General features: G+C 42.1%; 2 protein-coding genes across 6 annotated transcripts in view; both read left to right on the top strand.

Annotated features, from left to right (window-relative positions):
- mboat2a (membrane bound O-acyltransferase domain containing 2a) overlaps positions 1 to 2,553 on the top strand; it is a 210,087-nt gene extending 207,534 nt beyond the window's left edge. The window contains exon 13 of the mRNA XM_060934098.1: positions 900 to 2,553. Within this exon, the coding sequence (XP_060790081.1) occupies positions 900 to 1,068 (169 nt within the window). The 3' untranslated portion in view covers positions 1,069 to 2,553. The remainder of the gene's footprint in view (positions 1 to 899) is intronic.
- A 6,683-nt stretch (positions 2,554 to 9,236) lies between these two features.
- kidins220a (kinase D-interacting substrate 220a) overlaps positions 9,237 to 20,238 on the top strand; it is a 108,801-nt gene continuing 97,799 nt past the window's right edge. For 4 of the 5 annotated variants that reach the window (XM_060934097.1, XM_060934096.1, XM_060934095.1 and 1 more), the window contains exon 1: positions 9,237 to 9,489. The gene's annotated coding sequence lies outside the window, so the exon portion shown is untranslated. Of the gene's footprint in view, positions 9,490 to 20,104; positions 20,191 to 20,238 lie in introns of those variants that run through there. The other variant, XM_060934094.1, reaches the window with a different exon arrangement.

The following is a 20,238-nucleotide window of genomic DNA, read 5'->3' as shown; positions in this document are numbered from 1 at the left end:
CTCAATTTAGAGTCACCAGTTAACCTAACCTGCATGTCTTTGGACTGTGGGGGAAACCGGAGCACCCGGAGGAAACCCACGCGGACACGGGGAGAACATGCAAACTCCACACAGAAAGGCCCTCGCCGGCCACGGGGCTCGAACCCAGGACCTTCTTGCTGTGAGGCGACAGCGCTAACCACTACACCACCGTGCCGCCTGTTTTCTATTAATTTTTTTTTTTTTTGAGGGTGAAAATACCCAGGGGCTATAGCCCCAAGTGATGGGGCCTAACGACGCCACTGCGTTCGCCACGGGAACTCGACACGCCACGCTGTCTGAAACATAGAGCGCTTCAGTCACTTACCAGCCGACTGCACTTTCACTTTGGCATTTTTTTTCTTCCTTTTTTCTCCCCGACCCCTGTATTACTGACACTGTCCGATGTGTTCAGGGACGGTCGGGGCTCTGAGTGTGCCTCCCCTGTGCCTGTTTCGGCCCTTAAATCATCTTCAGTGCTGAAGAAGCCCGCCCAAAAATTTCATCAGCTTAGACTGCGCCATTTGTTCGGTTCACGCAGAAATAATGACACCGCCACACCAGGCCGATTAAGACGCGCTGATCATTTGGTCATTATGTGTAGTCGATTTTTATTGGTCACAAGCACGTGCTCATTGTTTACGCTCCGGCTTCCCGCCGTCTCTTCACTGCGGTTGGATTTTGGCAAACGGAGGGATTTGTGGAGAGATTTCTATAAACGATGACTTATGACAAATACGTTCGTCCCTATGACGATTGCTAGTAATTTTCTCTTCGTCACTGATGGATTCTGTTCGTCGATGACGAGCGCCAATGGGAACCTTACAGCATGGTACTGTAACCCCCCCTTTTTTTTTTTTTTAATTTCCCCCCTGTCTCAGGTCCTGGTACTTCTGTCTGCACGTGATTTGCGTGCTGCTGGTCCTAGCCCTTCCTGTGAAGCGCAGATCATCACACAAGAAGCTGCAGGAAAAGCAGAGTGAGGCAGCGGAGGCGAGCGACTTCTCCAGCACAGACAGCAACTGCAACCAGAAACAGAAAACTTCCTGAAGAACACGCACATCCATCCACCTCTTACACACAGAGAACTCGCATCAAGGCTGATGAGCCAGAGCGGCTCTTTTCTCTCCCTCCACCCTAACCCGAAAGGGATGTTACTAAAACGACAATAAGGACAGACAAACGAGTGTGGTGAGCCTCAGAGAACGGTACTGGGGCTAATCATGCTTCGGTTTACAATGGGGAAATTCCGCCAGTGTGTCTTGACCAGTTCGAGGCTTTAATTGGTCGCAGTGATTTTGCTAACAAGAGGAATCGATTGGGTCTTAATGGAGCTTAACAAATACAAGTTGCCTTAAAAACCCTCTATTTACTATCCAGTGCTCAGCAGACTGGCATGGAGATCATTTGAGGAAGGAACATTTAAGGCCAGCTCTTGCAGTACTTAGAGGGTTTTTTTTTTTTTAAACCATCATCTATTCAACAATATACATTTTGTTTTCTTAGTGTGGGGTTTTGATAAAGGAATTTGTTTGATGCCAATCTCTCATAGGCCTTAGGTTCCTGTTTTAGGCAGTTGTCTCTTTTTTACAGGATCCTTCTTTCAATCTGTTTGATACATATCGGCTGCTGTTTCAGGACGCGGCAAACTTCACTCGGAGCGAGGGGTAACTTCTTTATAAAGGATCGTCGTTTCTTTTTATCGGTTTTGTTTAAGGGCTTTCTGTTTCTGTTTTGCTCTCCGTTTCTTCAGGGCTTGGAGAATTCAGTTTCCAAGCTTTTAGTGTCTCTGCCCATACAGTCATTAACATCGGCCCTTGCAGGAAGCACACTGAGAGCATGTATTATGGTGTATTTGCTAGGACCACAGATCTTTTACAGTACATGATTTGTCATATCCGGATATATATTTTTTTTTTACAACTGCACATTAAAAGGATGCCTTTGTACCATTTTTGTTTACTATTACGGCATACGTCTGGCGTTGGCCATCAACTGACTACATGCAGCAGTTCAGATTAAGTTTGATCTGGAGTCATGTTGACGTATGAGGATTTTTGGCATTTGGGGCCTTTTGGACATCAAGTGTTTAGTTTTACAGTCAGGATTTGAATCTATTGCAGTGGAACTAGAAGTGTTAGCAGCAGTTGCAGTAGGGAATTCAGTCGTGTCGGAGGTAAAAATCGCAAGCGTTCATAATGAGGAACGAACAAAAATTATGATAGTAAGTAAAAGGATGAACAAACCGTTTAAACGCATTCGATTACTTTAGTAAGAATATACACAAACACCAGTGCGGCACATGCAGAAGCACATTTCTGCTATACATGGGGGGAGGGGGAATCCATCCGCGTCTTATTATTGTGAGAAAAGTATATTGTTGCTACAATAAAGCATCATTATGAGAAACGAATTTTATGCGTAACTCTCATCTCATATTATCTGTAGCCGCTTTATCCTGTTCTACAGGGTCGCAGGCAAGCTGGAGCCTATCCCAGCTGACTACGGGCGAAAGGCGGGGTACACCCTGGACAAGTCGCCAGGTCATCACAGGGCTGACACATAGACACAGACAACCATTCACACTCACATTCACACCTACGCTCAATTTAGAGTCACCAGTTAACCTAACCTGCATGTCTTTGGACTGTGGGGGAAACCGGAGCACCCGGAGGAAACCCACGGGGAGAACATGCAAACTCCACACAGAAAGGCCCTCGCCGGCCACGGGGCTCGAACCCGGACCTTCTTGCTGTGAGGCGACGGCGCTAACCACTACACCACCATGCCGCCCTGAGTAACTCTTTAAAAAAAAAAAAAATATTGAAAAACGTGTTGTTCTGAGAAAAGGATTTCGTTATTGTGAAAAAAGCATCATGTTATTACAGTAAAACATTGTTATAATGAGAATCATTTTGTTATTTTGAGAAAAGCATCTTGTTACGACAAGAAAATTATATATTTATAGCATAAGGCGTTTTGCGATTACAAAATAACATCTAATTATTACTAGAAAACAAACGCTGGTATTATGAGAATCATCTGATTATTATGAGAACTATTTTGCTAGAGATAAATATCCATCCATTATCTGTAACCGATTATCCTGTGCAGGGTCGCGGGCAAGCTGGAGCCTATCCCAGCTGACTATGGGTGAGAGGCGGGGTACATCCTGGATAAGGTCAATTTAGAGCTACCAATTAGCCTAACCTGCATGTCTTTGGACTGTGTGTGTGTGGGGGGACTGGAGCACCCGGACGAAACCCACACAGACAGCGTGCAAACTCCGTACAGAAAGGCCCCTGTTGGCCACCGGGCTTGAACCTAGAACCTTTTGGACGTCAAGTGAGGCGACAGTGCTAACCACTACACCACCATGCCGCCTAGAGGAAAATACGCACCACTTAACTGATCATGTGTTCCTGTAAGATGCTTTTCTCATTATTATTATTATTATCTTTTCATATAACGAGATCTTGTAGTAATGAGATGCTTTACTCGTAATGTTTTTACGTCATCTGTTTTCTCAAAGCGAGATTTTCTCATACAAAACAAGATATTTTGTCATAACAGATGTTTTCTTATAATAATGAGATGCTGATGGGGATTCTTCCTCTCGTGCTGCAGGAACGCACTTCTGTAAGCACATGCAAAGCCAAATAGTTGATTATGCCATATGTATTAGTTTTTGCAACCGCTAATGTAAAGCCACGATCAGGGATTTAGGTGGTGGTTTAGTTTACATCAACATTTTAGTGTATTTCTATTGTCCTGTTTAGGTGCATATTCTACCCTGCTGTATTTACTGCATATATAAACTCTCTCTGTTTAAATACCTAAAAACGTCGTTATGTTTGAATTTAAAGGCCGTCAATGAAGCAAAAGAAGAACATTAGCTTTTTGACTCCGTTTTCTTTTTAGCACTGAGATACCACTACCCAAAGGTCACAGGGACAGAAACGGTGTTCAAGCAAGACAAGCGTTCCAACCAGCACATCAATGCAAAACTGCTTCGTATGTCCAAAGTGCCAAATGTCCACACGGCGCACGCTGTATCACTGAACCCACACACTCACTGTGTTTTATACACTGTGCAACAAGGTGAGAGGTTTTGCACTAAAGAAATTGGAAAGAGATGATTGATTAATCTGATCATGTAAAAGGGACTTTTTTTTTTTTAACTTATGATTCAGATACGGAGAGCTTTTGGTCTCTCTGCTTTTATTGCACTTTTGGTAAGAGAGACGTGGTGTAGCGCTAAAGTTGACAAACTGGCAGAACAATGCAAGAGAATGTTGTGGGCTTTTTTTTATTTGTTTTTTCCTTTAGAATCCCAACTTTTGTTAGATGAAATGTTACAGTGGCAATTTTAGGGGATTAGGTTAAGGATGGACAGATTAAAGATGCCATTACAGCAGTAGAAGTGGTGGGTTTTTTTTTTTTTTAAAGACAGACCATGACATTGTCGGTGTATTTAAGTGTGTGTGTGTATGAGAATACTTGTCTCTTGTAAATATTGACCATTTGTTTGAATTTGTGTTTGTCAAGCCTAACAGCTTTTTGTCAGTCAGATGCCCTCAGTTTTGTCGAGGTCCATGTTATTAATGTGTCTCACACAACAGCTTTATTCTGCTACTGGAACTGAGTTACAGTCATATGTTTCACACAGTCATCGACTTCTGATGTGTCATGAACGGAAGAATGTGCTGAGAGTCTACTGTAAGTCAGGATCAGGTTTTCCCCTTTTTAGTCATTGTCCTATTTATTAATGGAACTACATGCACCCTGTTACATCACCCCCAAAGCTGCACAAGTATTACACCGTGTCACCTAAACAAACTGGATCCCATTGTATGTATTTAGTGTTGACTGGGTGGTTTTTTTTTTTTAAACTTTTATATCATCAGGTTGGAGTCGTGTAGAGGAATTCTGCTTAGTCTGAATTTCTACAGCACTGAGGCTAAACTTGAGCTAGAGGTGTACGCGGAGATCTAGATCTACGAATAGCTACATGTTTGATGACGTTGCATTAATCAGTGGGGGGAAAAAAACCCAAAACATTCAAAGACCTGAATTAACTTCTCTTAAAAGCCAGTAACACAGCCAGCAGACGGGCAGGTGATTTTATTGTGCCCTCAAAGCCATGATCTATCCAGTTTTCTACACTTTACAACCTGGATGTTTTTCATTTCTTTCACATTTTCCTCCCCATGTTATCAACCACTGCATGAAGGATATGATGCGATATGATATATGATGTGTTCTCTCTGTGATAGAGTTGGTTTGTTAGTTGCAGTCCACAGTGCAATTTTAAGGGTTTCTTTCTTTTTTTTTCTTCTTTTCTTTCTTTCTTGACTATGTGCTTAGACATTACTACAAAGCCAAAAGATGTCTCTCTTGATTCTTAATGTGATTTACTACTTCTGTTATTATTTCCATCATTATCATCTTAATGTCACATGGAGAATAAAAAATGTTTGCCTGTGTGGGATTTGTTTAACAACTTTTTTTTTTTCTGGGTAAATTAAAGTGTTTATTATTATTATAGTGGGTCCCCCCCCCCCCCCCCCCCAAAAAAAAAAAAAGAAATCTGGCTGACATGAATTTGGGGATTGTTCTTCATACACTTTCTAAACACTGTGATTTTTACCTCCTTCAGATTATATTTTAAGAAATAATTGTAACATTATAACAAGTCTAAGAACCCCCCCCCCCCCCCCCCGAAGTCGCTTCATCCTGTATTGTATGTCGAGTGTTTGACAGTGAGCTACTGATTTAACCAAATGATTAAAATGTTTATGAACGTGCTTCTAGTGAAGAGAGACTTATTTTTAATATTCCATATTTTGTATGAGATTGACTGACTGACTGACTTATCTAAATAATAATACCAGTGTGTATCCATACAAAGTGTTTGGGGAAGGTCCATCCATTATCCGTAACCGCTTATCCTGTGCAGGGTCGCGGGCAAGCTGGAGCCTATCCCAGCTGACTACGGGCGAAAGGCGGGGTACACCCTGGACAAGTCGCCAGGTCATCACAGGGCTGACACATAGACACAGACAACCATTCACACTCACATTCACACCTACGCTCAATTTAGTCACCAGTTAACCTAACCTGCATGTCTTTGGACTGTGGGGGAAACCGGAGCACTCGGAGGAAACCCACGCGGACATGGGGAAAACATGCAAACTCCACACGTTGTCGGCCACTGGGCTTGAACCCAGAACCTTCTTGCTGTGACGCAACAGTGCTAACCACTACGCCACCGTGCCGTCCTGTCTGGGGAAGTTAGTTTAAAAAAAAAAGTAATAGCAGCATGTCCAGTCATGTGAGAAATATTCAGTTCCCATAGTCTGTGAAAAATTAATGTACTGTATGCCAAGACATTTAGTATGTCAAGTTGCACAGATTATTCATTATCACAAGTAACAAACAATTGAATGGTGTGATCATCATCTTCGCCCCATAGCCAGCAAGGGTCCTAGGGGCACAACAGATGATGTTTTAACAGTCCATCATTGGGGTATCTAGGGGATTTAAACTTGGTGGAGCCCATCCCTCTCCAAGCTTGATCAATGGGTAATTTAGAGTAGCCAGTTAATCTAAGCTAACCTAAGTTAACCGGCGAGTGGCCTAGTGGTTAGTGTGTCCACCTCTCAATCGGGAGATCGCGAATTCTACTTACGGTCGGGTCATACCAAAGACCATCATAAAATGGTGCCTACTGCCATCTGGCAAGGTACGCTGCAATGCAGATGTGAGTGGAGAGTCAAACTCTTGTGGTTACCAGAGGGCTAGCCCCCCACTGTAACCCGAGTTATGTAATATAGGCGAGAGGCTGAGGGCTACGAAGCAGAGATTGGCGCCGCCAAACGTGCTATGGTGTGGGAAGGACTTTGACTTAACCTAAGCTGCATGTCTTTGGACTGTGGAGGAAACCCATGCAGACACGGAGAACGTACAAAATCCACACGGAAAGGCCCTTGTTGGCCACTGGGCTTGAACCTAGAACCTTCTTGCTGTGAGACAGCAGTGCTAACCACGACACCACCGTGCCGCCAAATAGCGTGATGTATTAATAATGTCGGAAAGTGGGGGAAAAACAGTTGAAAGGCTTGCATTTCCCTTTCTGAAAGTGATATGTAAAAATAAATGATATAAACTTCAAATCTAGTCTGAAGATCCAAAATGTCTTAGGAAAACTTGTTCTCAAAAAAAAATCTTAATCTAATTTTTTACCTTACTTTGTGTATTGGCACCTTGCTACACATTTTAATTTCTTGGAATTGTGCTGTAAATAAATAAAATATATGGTACACAGGTCTACATAGTTCAAGTTCAACGTTTTTGTCATATGCACAGTAAGGACATTTCCTCTTGCACAATGAAATTCTTAGTTTGCTGTCCTCCATGAATGCCAATTACAAATAAATAAATAAATAAATAGGCGAAAGAAATAATAAAGTAAAGGCAATGTAGTGCAAAATAAAAGGCAACCCCCAGTATAGTACAAAATAAAGGTAACGTAGTGTACACATTTACATTGGTGCTTGAAAGTTTGTGAACCCTTTAGAATTTTCTATATTTCTGCATAAATATGACCTAAAACAGCATCAGATTTTCACACAAGTCCTAACAGTAGATAAAGAGAACCCAGTTAAGCAAACGAGACAAAAATATTATACTTGGTCATTTATTTATTGAGGGAAATGATCCAATATTACATATCTGTGAGTGGCAAAAGTATGTGAACCTTTGCTTTCAGTATCTGGCGTGACCCCCTTGTGCAGCAATAACTGCAATGAAACGTTTCCGGTAACTGTTGATCAGTCCTGCACACCGGCTTGGAGGAATTTTAGCCTGTTCCTCCTTACAGAACAGCTTCAACTCTGGGATGTTGGTGGGTTTCCTCACATGAACTGCTCGCTTCAGGTCCTTCCACAACATTTCAACTGGATTGGATTAAGGTCAGGACTTTGACTTGGCCATTCCAAAACATTAACTTTATTCTTCTTTAACCATTCTTTGGTAGAACGACTTGTGTGCTTAGGGTCGTTGTCTTGCTGCATGACCCACCTTCTCTTGAGATTCAGTTCATGAACAGATGTCCTGACATTTTCCTTTAGAATTCGCTGGTATAATTCAGAATTCATTGTTCCATCAATGATGGCAAGCCGTCCTGGCCCAGATGCAGCAAAACAGGTCCAAACCATGATACTACCACCACCATGTTTCACAGATGGGATAAGGTTCTTAGGAAAATGCTGCATTCCAGCATTTCTCCAAACATAACGCTTCTCATTTAAACCAAAAAGTTCTATTTTGGTCTCATCCATTCACAAAACATTTTTCCAGTAGCCTTCTGGCTTGTCCATGTGATCTTTAGCAAACTGCAGACGAGCAGCAATGTTCTTTTTGGAGAGCAGTGGCTTTCTCCTTGCAACCCTGCCATGCAGTTCAGTGTTCTGATGGTGGACTCATGAACATTAGCCAATGTGAGAGAGGCCTTCAGTTGCTTAGAAGTTACCCTGGGGTCCTTTGTGACCTTGTCGAATATTACACGCCTTGCTCTTGGACTGATCTTTATTGGTCGACCACTCCTGGGGACGGTAACAATGGTCTTGGATTTCCTCCATTTGTCCACAATCTGTCTGACTGTGGATTGGTGGAGTCCAAACTCTTTAGAGATGGTTTTGTAACCTTTTCCAGCCTGACGAGCATCAACAACGCTTTTCCTGAGGTCCTCAGAAATCTCCTTTGTTCGTGCCATGATACACTTCCACAAACATGTGTTGTGAAGATCAGACTTTGATAGATCCCTGTTCTTTAAATAAAACAGGGTGCCCACTCACACCTGATTGTCATCCCATTGATTGAAAACACCTGACTCTAATTTCACCTTCAAATTAACTGCTAATCCTAGAGGTTCACATACTTTTGCCACTCACAGATATGTAATATTGGATCATTTTCCTCAATAAATAAATGACCAAGTATAATATTTTTGTCTCGTTTGTTTAACTGGGTTCCCTTTATCTACTTTTAGGACTTGTGTGAAAACCTGACCTGTTTTAGGTCATATTTATGCAGAAAGGGTTCACAAACTTTCAAGCACCACTGTGCGGTAGTTTCCCTCTCAGAGTGGGCGGGGTTCAAGAGAATCCAGTGTAAGCTCCGCCCACTATCGCGTCCAAGCGTTCTGAATGAGAACGTGGCCCGGGGGAGCGTGTGTGTGTGTGTGTGTGTGTGTCAGTCAGTGCGGCTCCGCTTCTCACGCCGTTTACACGCTCTGAAGGAAAGTAGTGTGGTTTTGAGGCATGGGGTTTGAATAAAACCAGCCCGCTGGACAAAATGTCTGCGCTTCTGGAGGCGCCCGAGTGGAGGCGGCTGAGGCAGGAGACCCGCTGAGACTCGCTGTGACTCTCTCCCGGGTGAGGCAGAGGCACTGCGCGCTTCTGGATCACAGTGAGTTAAGCGTCCAAAAGTGGTGAAACACGAGCAGCTGGAGGAAGCTAAAGTTCAGTGAGATGTTCTTGTGTGCTGTTGGACAGCAATAAATAAGCGCCAACGTCTAATTAAAGCAGCGTCTAATTAGCTTTAACACCCGGAGCGACCCTTTAAAGAGCAGGGTGGCATGGTAGTGTCACGTGACTAATGACCGCAGCGCATGCGCGGTCCGAATTTATTATTCATCTCATCTCATCATCTCTAGCCGCTTTATCCTTCTACAGGGTCGCAGGCAAGCTGGAGCCTATCCCAGCTGACTACGGGCGAAAGGCGGGGTACACCCTGGACAAGTCGCCAGGTCATCACAGGGCTGACACATAGACACAGACAACCATTCACACTCACATTCACACCTACGGTCAATTTAGAGTCACCAGTTAACCTAACCTGCATGTCTTTGGACTGTGGGGGAAACCGGAGCTCCCAGAGGAAACCCACGCGGACACGGGGAGAACATGCAAACTCCACACAGAAAGGCCCTCGCCGGCCACGGGGCTCGAACCCAGGACCTTCTTGCTGTGAGGCGACAGCGCTAACCACTACACCACCGTGCCGCCACTCAAAGAAATTATCAATCCAGTAAACAATCTGATATAAACAACTTCTGTCTAATACAAAACTGAAAATAAATTATATATATATATATATATATATATATATATATATATATATATATATATATGAAGTGCTGTAGTTAAAGATGAAGAACAAGAATAATAATAACATAATAATAATATAATAATAATAAAGCGGCAGCTACAATTATCGACACCTTGAGTAGCTATTCATGCACAATTTACGTCTTGAAAGTTTATTCTACTTTTGCAACGGCCAAAATGTCGTCAAGGTGTCGATAATTGTAGCCGCTGCTTTGTTATTTATTATTATTATTATTATTATTATTATTATTATTATTATTATTCACTTATTGTTGCAAAAGTCAAAAAGACTTTCAAGACGTAAATTGTGCACGAATAATTACTCAAACTTCCACTGGAAAAAAAAAAGTTCGTTCTTGATTACTTAGAGTATCAGATCACGTGACACCGTTCCATAATTATTGACACAGTGGTTGACACCGTTCCACAATTATCGACATCCAGATGATTATTTATTTAAAAAAAATAATCGGTATGTGGGGGGCAGCACACAGCAAGAAGGTCCGGGTTCGAGCCCCGTGGCCGGCGAGGGCCTTTCTGTGCGGAGTTTGCATGTTCTCCCCGTGTCCGCGTGGGTTTCCTCCGGGTGCTCCGGTTTCCCCCACAGTCCAAAGACATGCAGGTTAGGTTAACTGGTGACTCTAAATTGACCGTAGGTGTGAATGTGAGTGTGAATGGTTGTCTGTGTCTATGTGTCAGCCCTGTGATGACCTGGCGACTTGTCCAGGGTGTACCCCGCCTTTCGCCCGTAGTCAGCTGGGATAGGCTCCAGCTTGCCCGCGACCCTGTAGAACAGGATAAAGCGGCTACAGATAATGGCTGGCTGGATGGAATCTGTATGTGGTATTAAGTTAACAAAACAGTTATTATGTAAAATTTGTTTTACATAGATTTATATTTAGTACAAAATCTCTTTTATATAAATATATGGATGTTGGTGCTTACGTAAACGAAGAAGTAATTCTAAACAAATGAAGTGATAATGTTTAACCTGTCAGAAAACCTTTTTGTTCCACTTTAAATATTTTCGTAGATCACATTTTGTTAATCATTCCTTGTTGTTTGTGTTAATTTCTAGTTTTGTTGTTTACCAATAAATGTCAACAGGCAATTGACATTGTAACCGCATGAAAACCCAGGTCAAAGGTCACATGCCATTCCTCGAACCAAAATGTAAAATGTTTACTGATATAATATGTGGTAGATATTTACAACAAACTGCAAAAAAAAAATTTCTGAATGGAATAGAAAAATCTGAATATTTCAAGCATGTAATTTTTTTATATGCGAGGAATTTAATTCTGCTCTAATTCTATTTATTACAACAGGATTCCAAATACTCTATAATCATTCCATTCCGTTATGAATCCGAAAAAAATTCTTATAAATCACCGTACTTTTTATTTTTTTAAGTACTTCGTCTACTTCAACAATGTTACACAAAGATCGATCCATAATAGTTGTAAATGTCACTTAATTCCACAGGGTGTCGATAATGGTGGACACCGGGGAAAGTGATCATGATTATCGACACCTCACGTGATTCTCAAACGCGCGTTTAGATACAAAATGGCGACTGTCAAATGAAAGAGTAAGAAACAAAGTAGGTTTCGACAAGGAGATCATGAAATATCGGTGAATTTGATAAGTAAAAACATATCCTTGATCTTTCCACCATGATAACGATGATAATGTCTGGGTTTTCCTTAAATTGCTGATCGTGCTGAAAAAGTTCCATCTCCGGTAACGAGCTGTCCTCAGACGACAAGATTGAAGGGCGAGGAGGGTCTACTGGTTGATTAATTACCTAATAATAGCTGTTGTAACTGAAACTCACCTTTGTAAAATTGTTTTTTATTGTTAAATCTGAAAAGGTGTCAAATTATGGATTGTCGATAATTGTAGCCGTCGCTCTAATAAAACAAATTCAATTAAAAAAACATACAAGGGGAAACAGCTTTATCTCCGTTATCTAATTCGGTGGGAAAATGTTTTAAAATATCATACAGTCTTTTATGCTTTTGCTCCTTTTACAAATTTTACTGATCTTCTTAAGTATAATTTAAATCCAATCAAGAAAGAAACACATTTGTGGGATGATTTTAGGATTCTATGCTTGTGTATATACCGTAAAAAAATTTAGCCAGGCATAGAATTACATTCTTAGAGAGTTCATCATTTTTGCTTTGGAAGATCATACCAAATGTTATATCGTCTCTTGAAATCGAATCTGGAAATGACGAGACTTTTAGTTTTATCTATTTGTGAATGTCAAGGCAAAATGTATGCATTACACCACATGAGAAAAATATATGGTCTGTAGTTTCAATATCATTTTCACAAAATGAGCGTAACTTATCATCGGGAATGTGCGCTGTCCGAATTGACCACATGTGAGTTCACTGGATGCTTCGAGATTTTTCTCTGAGATTCTTGGAATGTGATGTTAGAACACTGTTCAGAATGCGTCTTGAGTGCGATGGACTGATTATTATAAAGTCGAAATGTTTAGAAAAGGTTTGGCCTGGTTTTACCATTTCACAAATACTGTATGTGACATTTTGACGTGTATTAGTTCGTCTTTAATTGCTATTTCCCATAACTAAAACAGTAAGAGGAACTGCGTTGTTGTTGTTGGGACACACCGAATGGAAACACATCCTCAGCATCCATGTTCTGTGCCCACATGCTTAATTTAGCTGAAGGGTTATATTTAGGGAACATTTTGGTTCTCTGTTCAAAGTGCACAACTGCTGACAGACCAAACTTTAGGGCTTACAGCAACAGTGTAAACTTCCAACAAACAACAATAAAAGAAAATCAACGTTTAAAACAGGAAATTCTCACCGCATCCTTGACAAAGTGAGGAAATGTAAAGGGTCAGTTTGTAATATAGACACCACTCAATGGGATTAGATCCTTAAAGAAGGATTTTTCATATGAGTTGGAAAATTATCCATCCGTTGAGTTCCCCGACATCTCGGACTACCTGGTGCTGCAGACATCGTTCTACACGGACAAACAGATGAAAACCTGGAAGAGCACGGAGGAGTACAGCTTTTTATATGTGTCTGGGTTTCAGGACACTACAAGATAAATGCTGTATCGTTTACAACTGGGTAAGTAGAAATTTTTGGGCTTTTTGTACACATCTTCATGATGGTTGCTAAGACGCTACAAGTTTTAGTATCGGGTGTAAACAAACCACAGCTGCTCGAGTCTCAATCCTCCCTGCTCTTCTCTTCCAGGTAAATCATTCACAAAGATCCACAGAAATACCTTTAAAGACCTGGGTATTACACGTATTATATACACGTTAGTTTGGGGCGGCACGGTGGTGTAGTGGTTAGCACTGTCGCCTCACAGCAATAAGGTTCTGGGTTCAAGCCCAGTAGCCGACAGGGGCCTTTCTGTGTGGAGTTTGCATGTTCTCCCCGTGTCCGCGTGGGTTTCCTCCGGGTGCTCCGGTTTCCCCCGTAGTCCAAAGGCATGCATTAACTGGCTACTCTAAAATGTCCATAGGTGTGAATGGTTGTTTCCCAAGCCCAGAAATGGGAGGTTGCGGCAGGAAGGGCATCCGGCCAATTAACATGACATGTGGATCCGTAGGACTACATGGACAAGGAGGATGAAGATGATGTATGTGTTTATTATACAATATGGCGATCATGATCAAATAGTAAACAAAAACATGTCTGAGGACTTAAGTGGCTCCTAAACTTCAAAACATCACAAAATACAACCCCAATTCCAAAAAAGTTGGGACGCTGTGTAAACTGTAAATAAAAACAGAATGCACAAATCATGAAAACCCAATATTTCATTGAAAATAGTACAAAGACAACATATCAACTATTGAAACTGAGAAATTTTATTGTTTTTTGCCTTTGTGGGATTTTTTAATCCCAGCAACATGTTTCAAACAAGTTGGGACAGGGACATGTTTACCACTGCGTTGCATCACCTCTACTTTTAACAACACTCTGTAAACGTTTGGGAACTGAGGAGACCAATTGCTGTAGTTTTGAAAGAGAAATGTTGTCCCATTCTTGCCTGATACACAGTTTCAGTTGCTCAACAGTTTGGGGTCTCCTTTATTGTATTTTGTGCTTCATAATGAGCCAAATGGTTTAAATGGGAGACAGGTCTGGACTGCAGGCAGGCCAGTTTAGCACCCGGACTCTTTTACTACCAAGCAGTGCAGTTTTAATATGTGCAGAAAGCGGTTTGGCATTGTCTTGCTGAAAGGAGGACAGCCTTCCCTGAAAAAGATTTTGTCTGGATGGCAGCATGTTGCTCTGAAACGTGTATATATCATTCAGTATTAATGATGCCTTCCCAGATGTACAAGCTACCCATGTCGTGCACTAATGCATCCTCATACCATCACTGATGCTGGGTTTTGAACTGCACACTGATAACAAGCCAGATGGTCCCTCTCCTCTTTAGCCTGGAGGACGTGGTGTCCATGATTTCTAAAAAGAATTTCTACTTTTGATTGGTCAGACTTCGGGACAGTTTTCCACTTCGCCTCAGTCCATCGTAAAAGAGCTCGGACTCAGAGAAGGTGGCGGTGTTTCTGGATATTGTTTATATCTGGTTTTAACTTGCATTTGTGGATGCAGTAATGAACTGTTTTCACACAGACGATGGTTTTCTGAAGTGTTCCTGAGCCCATACAGTGATTTCCACTACAGACACGTGTCTGCTTTTAATGCAGTGTCGCCTGAGGGCCTGAAGATCACAGGCATCCAATGTCAGTTTTCAGCCTTGTCTCTTGCATACAGAGATTTCTCCAGATTCTCTGAATCTTTTAATGATATTCTGTACCATAGATGATGTGATCCCCAAATTCTTTGCAATTTTACATTGAGGAACGTTATTCTTAAATTGTTGCACTGTTTGCCCACGCAGTCTTTCACAGAGTGATAAACCCCTCCCCATCTTTACTTCTGAGAGACTCCGCCTCTCTGGGATGCCCTTCTTTTTTTTTTTAGCATTGCACAACTTTTTCAGTCTTTTGTTGTCCCTGTCCCAACTTTTTTGAAACATGCTGCTGATATCAAATTCAAAATGAGCATATATTTTTCAAAAAACAATAAAATTTCTCAGTTTCAACATTTGATATGTTGTCTCTGTACTATTTTCAGCGGAATATAGGGCTTCCATGATTTGCAAATTATCATACTCTGTTTTTATTTACAGTTTACACAGCGTCCCAACTTTTTTGGAATTGGGGTTGTATTGCTACATATTGATTGTTTGCACAGCTGCACAAAAGTCAGAATCTTGCTAACTGTGCGCATTATGCAGCCCAAGATTGTAGAAGACTATAGATAAAGGAAATTACCAAAAATGTAAAACCAATATACACTGAGTGCAGAATTATTAGGCAAGTGAGTATTTTGACCACAACGTCCTTTTAATACATGTTGTCCCACTCCAAGCTGTTTAGGCTTGAAAGCCTACTACCAATTAAGTATATCAGGTGCTGTGCATTTGTGTAATGAGAGGGGGTGTGGTCTAATGACATCAACACCCTATATCAGGTGTGCATAATTATTAGGCAACCTCTTTTCCTCTGGCAAAATGGGTCAGAAGAGAGATCTGACAGACTTTGAAAAGTCTAAAATTGTGAGATGTCTTGCAGACGGATGCAGCACTCTTGAAATTGCGAAGATGTTGAAACGTGATCACCAAACAATCAAGCGTTTCACTGCAAATAGTCAACAGGGTCGAAAGAAGCGTGTGGAAAAAAAAAGGCGCAAAATAACTGCACGATCTGCGGAAAATCAAGCGTGAAGCTAACAAGCAGCCATTAGCATCCAGTTCTGCCATATTCCAGAGTTGCAACATTCCTGGAGTGTCAAAGAGTACAAGGTGTGCAATACTGAGGGACATGGCCAAGGTAAGGAAGGCTGAAAAACAACCACCACTGAGTAAGGCACACAAGATAAAACGTCAAGACTGGGCCAAGAAATATCTTAAGACTGATTTTTCTAAGGTGCTGTGGTCTGATGAGATGAGAGTGACTCTTGATGGGCCAGATGGATGGGCCTGTGGCTGGATCAGTAATGGGCACAGAGCTCCACTCCAGCTCAGACACCAGCAAGTTGGAGGTGGAGTACTGCTATGGGCTGGTATCATCAAAGACGAGCTTGTTGGACCTTTTCCAGTTGAGGATGGACTCAAACTCAACTCCCAGACCTACTGCCAGTTCCTGGAAGAAACCTTCTTCAAGCAGTGGTATAGGAAAAAGTCAGCATCTTTCAAGAAGAACATGATTTTCATGCAGGATAACGCTCCATCTCATGCGTCCAAATACTCCACTGCGTGGCTAGCCAGTAAAGGTCTGAAAGGTGAAAAAATAATGACATGGCCCCCTTGTTCACCTGACCTAAACCCCATAGAGAACCTGTGGTCCATTATAAAACGTGAGGTCTACAAAGAGGGAAAACAGTACACCTCTCTGAACAGCGTCTGGGAGGCCGTGGTTGCTGCTGCACACAATGTTGGTCGTGAACAGATAAAGAAATTGACAGAATCTATGGATGGAAGGCTTTTGAGCGTCCTCATGAAGAAGGGTGGCTATATTGGTCACTGATTTGTTTTTGTTTTGTGTTTGAATGTCAGATATGTTTATTTGCAAATCTGGAGTTGTCATATCAGTGTACCTGGTGAAAATAAATGAGTGAAATGGCTACATATTTGGTTTTTATTAAGTTGCCTAATAATTCTGCACAGTGAAAGTTACCTGAACACATACATATTCTCCTAAAATGGCCAAAACTAAAAACGCCCCACTCTAACTTCCATACATATTCAGCTTTGATATTTATGAGACTTTTTGGTTGATTGAGAACATAGTTGTTGTTCAATAATAAAACTAATCCTCAAAAATACAACTTGCCTAATAATTCTGCACTCAGTGTAAATGTTATTTGCCAGGGAAATAGCCTACCTACATGACACACCTAATGGGTCCAAGTGTGTTGTAATCATTTGTTTTCCGTTTTGAAATGAACATGGGGAAACCCTTATTGAGTGATTGATTATTGATTGCATTGTGGGGGATAGCCGGGGTCGGTATTTGAGCGATATGATGGATGTCAGATTAATTTTACGTGAGAGTGATGTGAGAGAAGCGATTTTTGTCATGCCCTGTCTTGGAAGACTGTGAAATTGGTGATTTAAAGAGGTGGATAACATGTCTAGGGTTTACGGCAGGAAAATTGGAATCCAAATCAAGCTTGGTGAGAAGGTAAGAGTCAAGTCAAGTTTATTTTTATAGCGCTTTTAACAATAGACATTGTCGCAAAGCGGGGCGGCATGGTGGTGTAGTGGTTAGCGCTGTCGCCTCACAGCAAGAAAGTCCAGGTTCGAGCCCCGTGGCCGGCGAGGGCCCTTCTGTGTGGAGTTTGCATGTTCTCCCCGTGTCCACGTGGGTTTCCTCCGGGTGCTCTGGTTTCCCCCAAAGACATGCAGGTTAGGTTAACTGGTGACTCTAAATTGACCGTAGGTGTGAGTGTGAATGGTTGTCTGTGTCTGTGTCAGCCCTGTGATGACCTGGCGACTTGTCCAGGGTGTACCCCGCCTTTCGCCCGTAGTCAGCTGGGATAGGCTCCAGCTTGCCTGCGACCCTGGAGAACAGGATAAAGCGGCTAGAGATAATGAGATGAGATTGTCGCAAAGCAGCTTTACAGAATTTTAATGATTTTAAATATGAGCTAATTTTATCCCGAATCTATCCCCAATGAGCAAGCCTGTGGCAAGGAAAAAGTCCCTCAGACGACATGAGGGAGAAACCTCAAGAGGAACCAAATTCAAAAGGGAACCCATCCTCATTTGGGTGATAACAGACAACGTGATCTAGACCGAGTCGACCACACTGTACAACAATATCAAATCTCAGAACGTCTTATTTCTGAGGATGTATATTGGATCACGAAGCAATCTTAGACTTAATTTGCTTCATTTCATCTTTAGTTATTCCTTACCATTTTCTAAGAAGCTTTGTTCTAATGAAATCTTAGCCTTGTACTTAATCTTGATCCAGCACAATGAAAGTTACAGACGCAGTAAGGGAAACTATTATGAAAAATCAACTGTTGACTTAAGTCTAAGATTGCTTCGTGATCCCGGGCCCAGATGAACAGCATCGAAACATTTATAAATGAGTGATTTAGTTAAAGGCGGCACGGTGGTGTAGTGGTTAGCGCTGTCGCCTCACAGCAAGAAGGTCCGGGTTTGAGCCCCGTGGCCGGCGAGGGCCTTTCTGTGTGGAGTTTGCATGTTCTCCCCGTGTCCGCGTGGGTTTCCTCTGGGTGCTCCGGTTTCCCCCACAGTCCAAAGACATGCAGGTTAGGTTAACTGGTGACTCTAAATTGACCGTAGGTGTGAATGTGAGTGTGAATGGTTGTCTGTGTCTATGTGTCAGCCCTGTGATGACCTGGCGACTTGTCCAGGGTGTACCCCGCCTTTCGCCCGTAGTCAGCTGGGATAGGCTCCAGCTTGCCTGTGACTCTGTAGAACAGGATAAAGCGGCTAGAGATAATGAGATGAGATGATTTAGTTAAATAAAACTTGATATCAGGAAACATTACAAAAAAAAAAACCTTTGGAAACCCACTGATCTGCCATGTCATGTTCAGTATAAATGCATTTTCTTCAGTAAATGCTGCTAGTGAGGTACACTGAACATTCTACATACCCAAAAGAGAACCTTTCGTGATTTGGGAGTTTTATCGGTCTGACAGTCTCGTTCAACTCCCGAGTGCTTCGGTACGTTGATAGGCAAAGGCCGAAGAATGCTTCTTTGTTTTACAGGCTTTGGAATATCACTAGTTTCAGTTGATGAACCGCATCGATTTGTTATAATCTTCTCTAACCGAAGGCCGTTCCGCAGACCATGGAAATATTGCTGGGTCACAGTTTAAGTACGTCCTTTTCTCACCAGAGAAATGTAAGCTACAAACACTTGTCCATTTCGATTCGGTTCGAAGGTTTTCGTTGCAGATTAAACTTATCCATTTCTTTCTTCTCTTCTTCTCAACTGGCAGCTGATAAAAGCTCAAATCAGGTGTTCTCTTTGTTGTGGAGACACGGTAAGGCGCACAGCAGTTCACTTTAGGCACGGTTGAAACCGGTTAGACAGAACAATGCAATGTTTAACAAAGGTGAAAGTAAACAATACGGCGGAGCTGACCCTGGGTATCGCCCATAATGCATTGCGGTAAACAAGCGATGACGTAGTTATGGGTTAGGCTCATTGGTTCAAGTGGTTCTTGAAGATGACCCTCCTCCCCCATCCCCTCCCCCCACTAAATCAATCTGACATGATGAAAACAAGCAAAGGAGAAATATGAGCTTTTAGTGACACTTTATTGTTTTAAAGCTAAAAAGAAAAACGCTGTTTGATGACCAGAACAGAGCTGCACGCGCCAAATGCACGGCACTGAGAAAATTATTCCAAGAAAGCCGTCTGCTATACGGGTTCGAGAGGATGGTGATATCCCAAATAAGACTGAGGGGTGGCTGATGGATGAGGAATTAATGTTTTGCACACACCAGTTTTCTCTCTCTATTATTTCTTTGTTTGTCACTTTTCCTTTTATTTGCGACATTTTTGAGAGTTTGTAAAGAAAGCGATGCTGTATCACTGATGATGATGATGATGATGATGTGTAGTGGAGCGATAATGATGGCTTTTAAGCCTGGCACGTGCTGGCATCAGGTCATGTGAGGAGGAGAGGAGGAGGAGGAGGAGGCGTGTTGCTCTGTTTGGAAGAGTAGAGGAGGGGCGTGACTGTGGATGAAATGAGGAGGGACATTATTGTCCGGAAGAGTGGAGGTGGGGCATTTAGTATATTCAGGAGGAGAGAGGAGGGTTGTTAATCTTTCATTCCTCAGTGATCCTCTCCAGTGAGCACACGATCTGAGGGACAGCGAGAGAGCATCATCAGCACACAGCGCTACCGGGAATCATAAAGCGAGTCGTCAGGTTGTGAGATTTTTTTTTCACGTACAAGATATTTTGAGTGATTTGGGA

Source organism: Neoarius graeffei, chromosome 11 (genome assembly GCF_027579695.1).
Source record: "Neoarius graeffei isolate fNeoGra1 chromosome 11, fNeoGra1.pri, whole genome shotgun sequence".
In the NCBI taxonomy this organism is placed as follows: Eukaryota; Metazoa; Chordata; class Actinopteri; order Siluriformes; family Ariidae; genus Neoarius; species Neoarius graeffei.
This window is presented reverse-complemented; position numbering and strand designations above follow the sequence as displayed.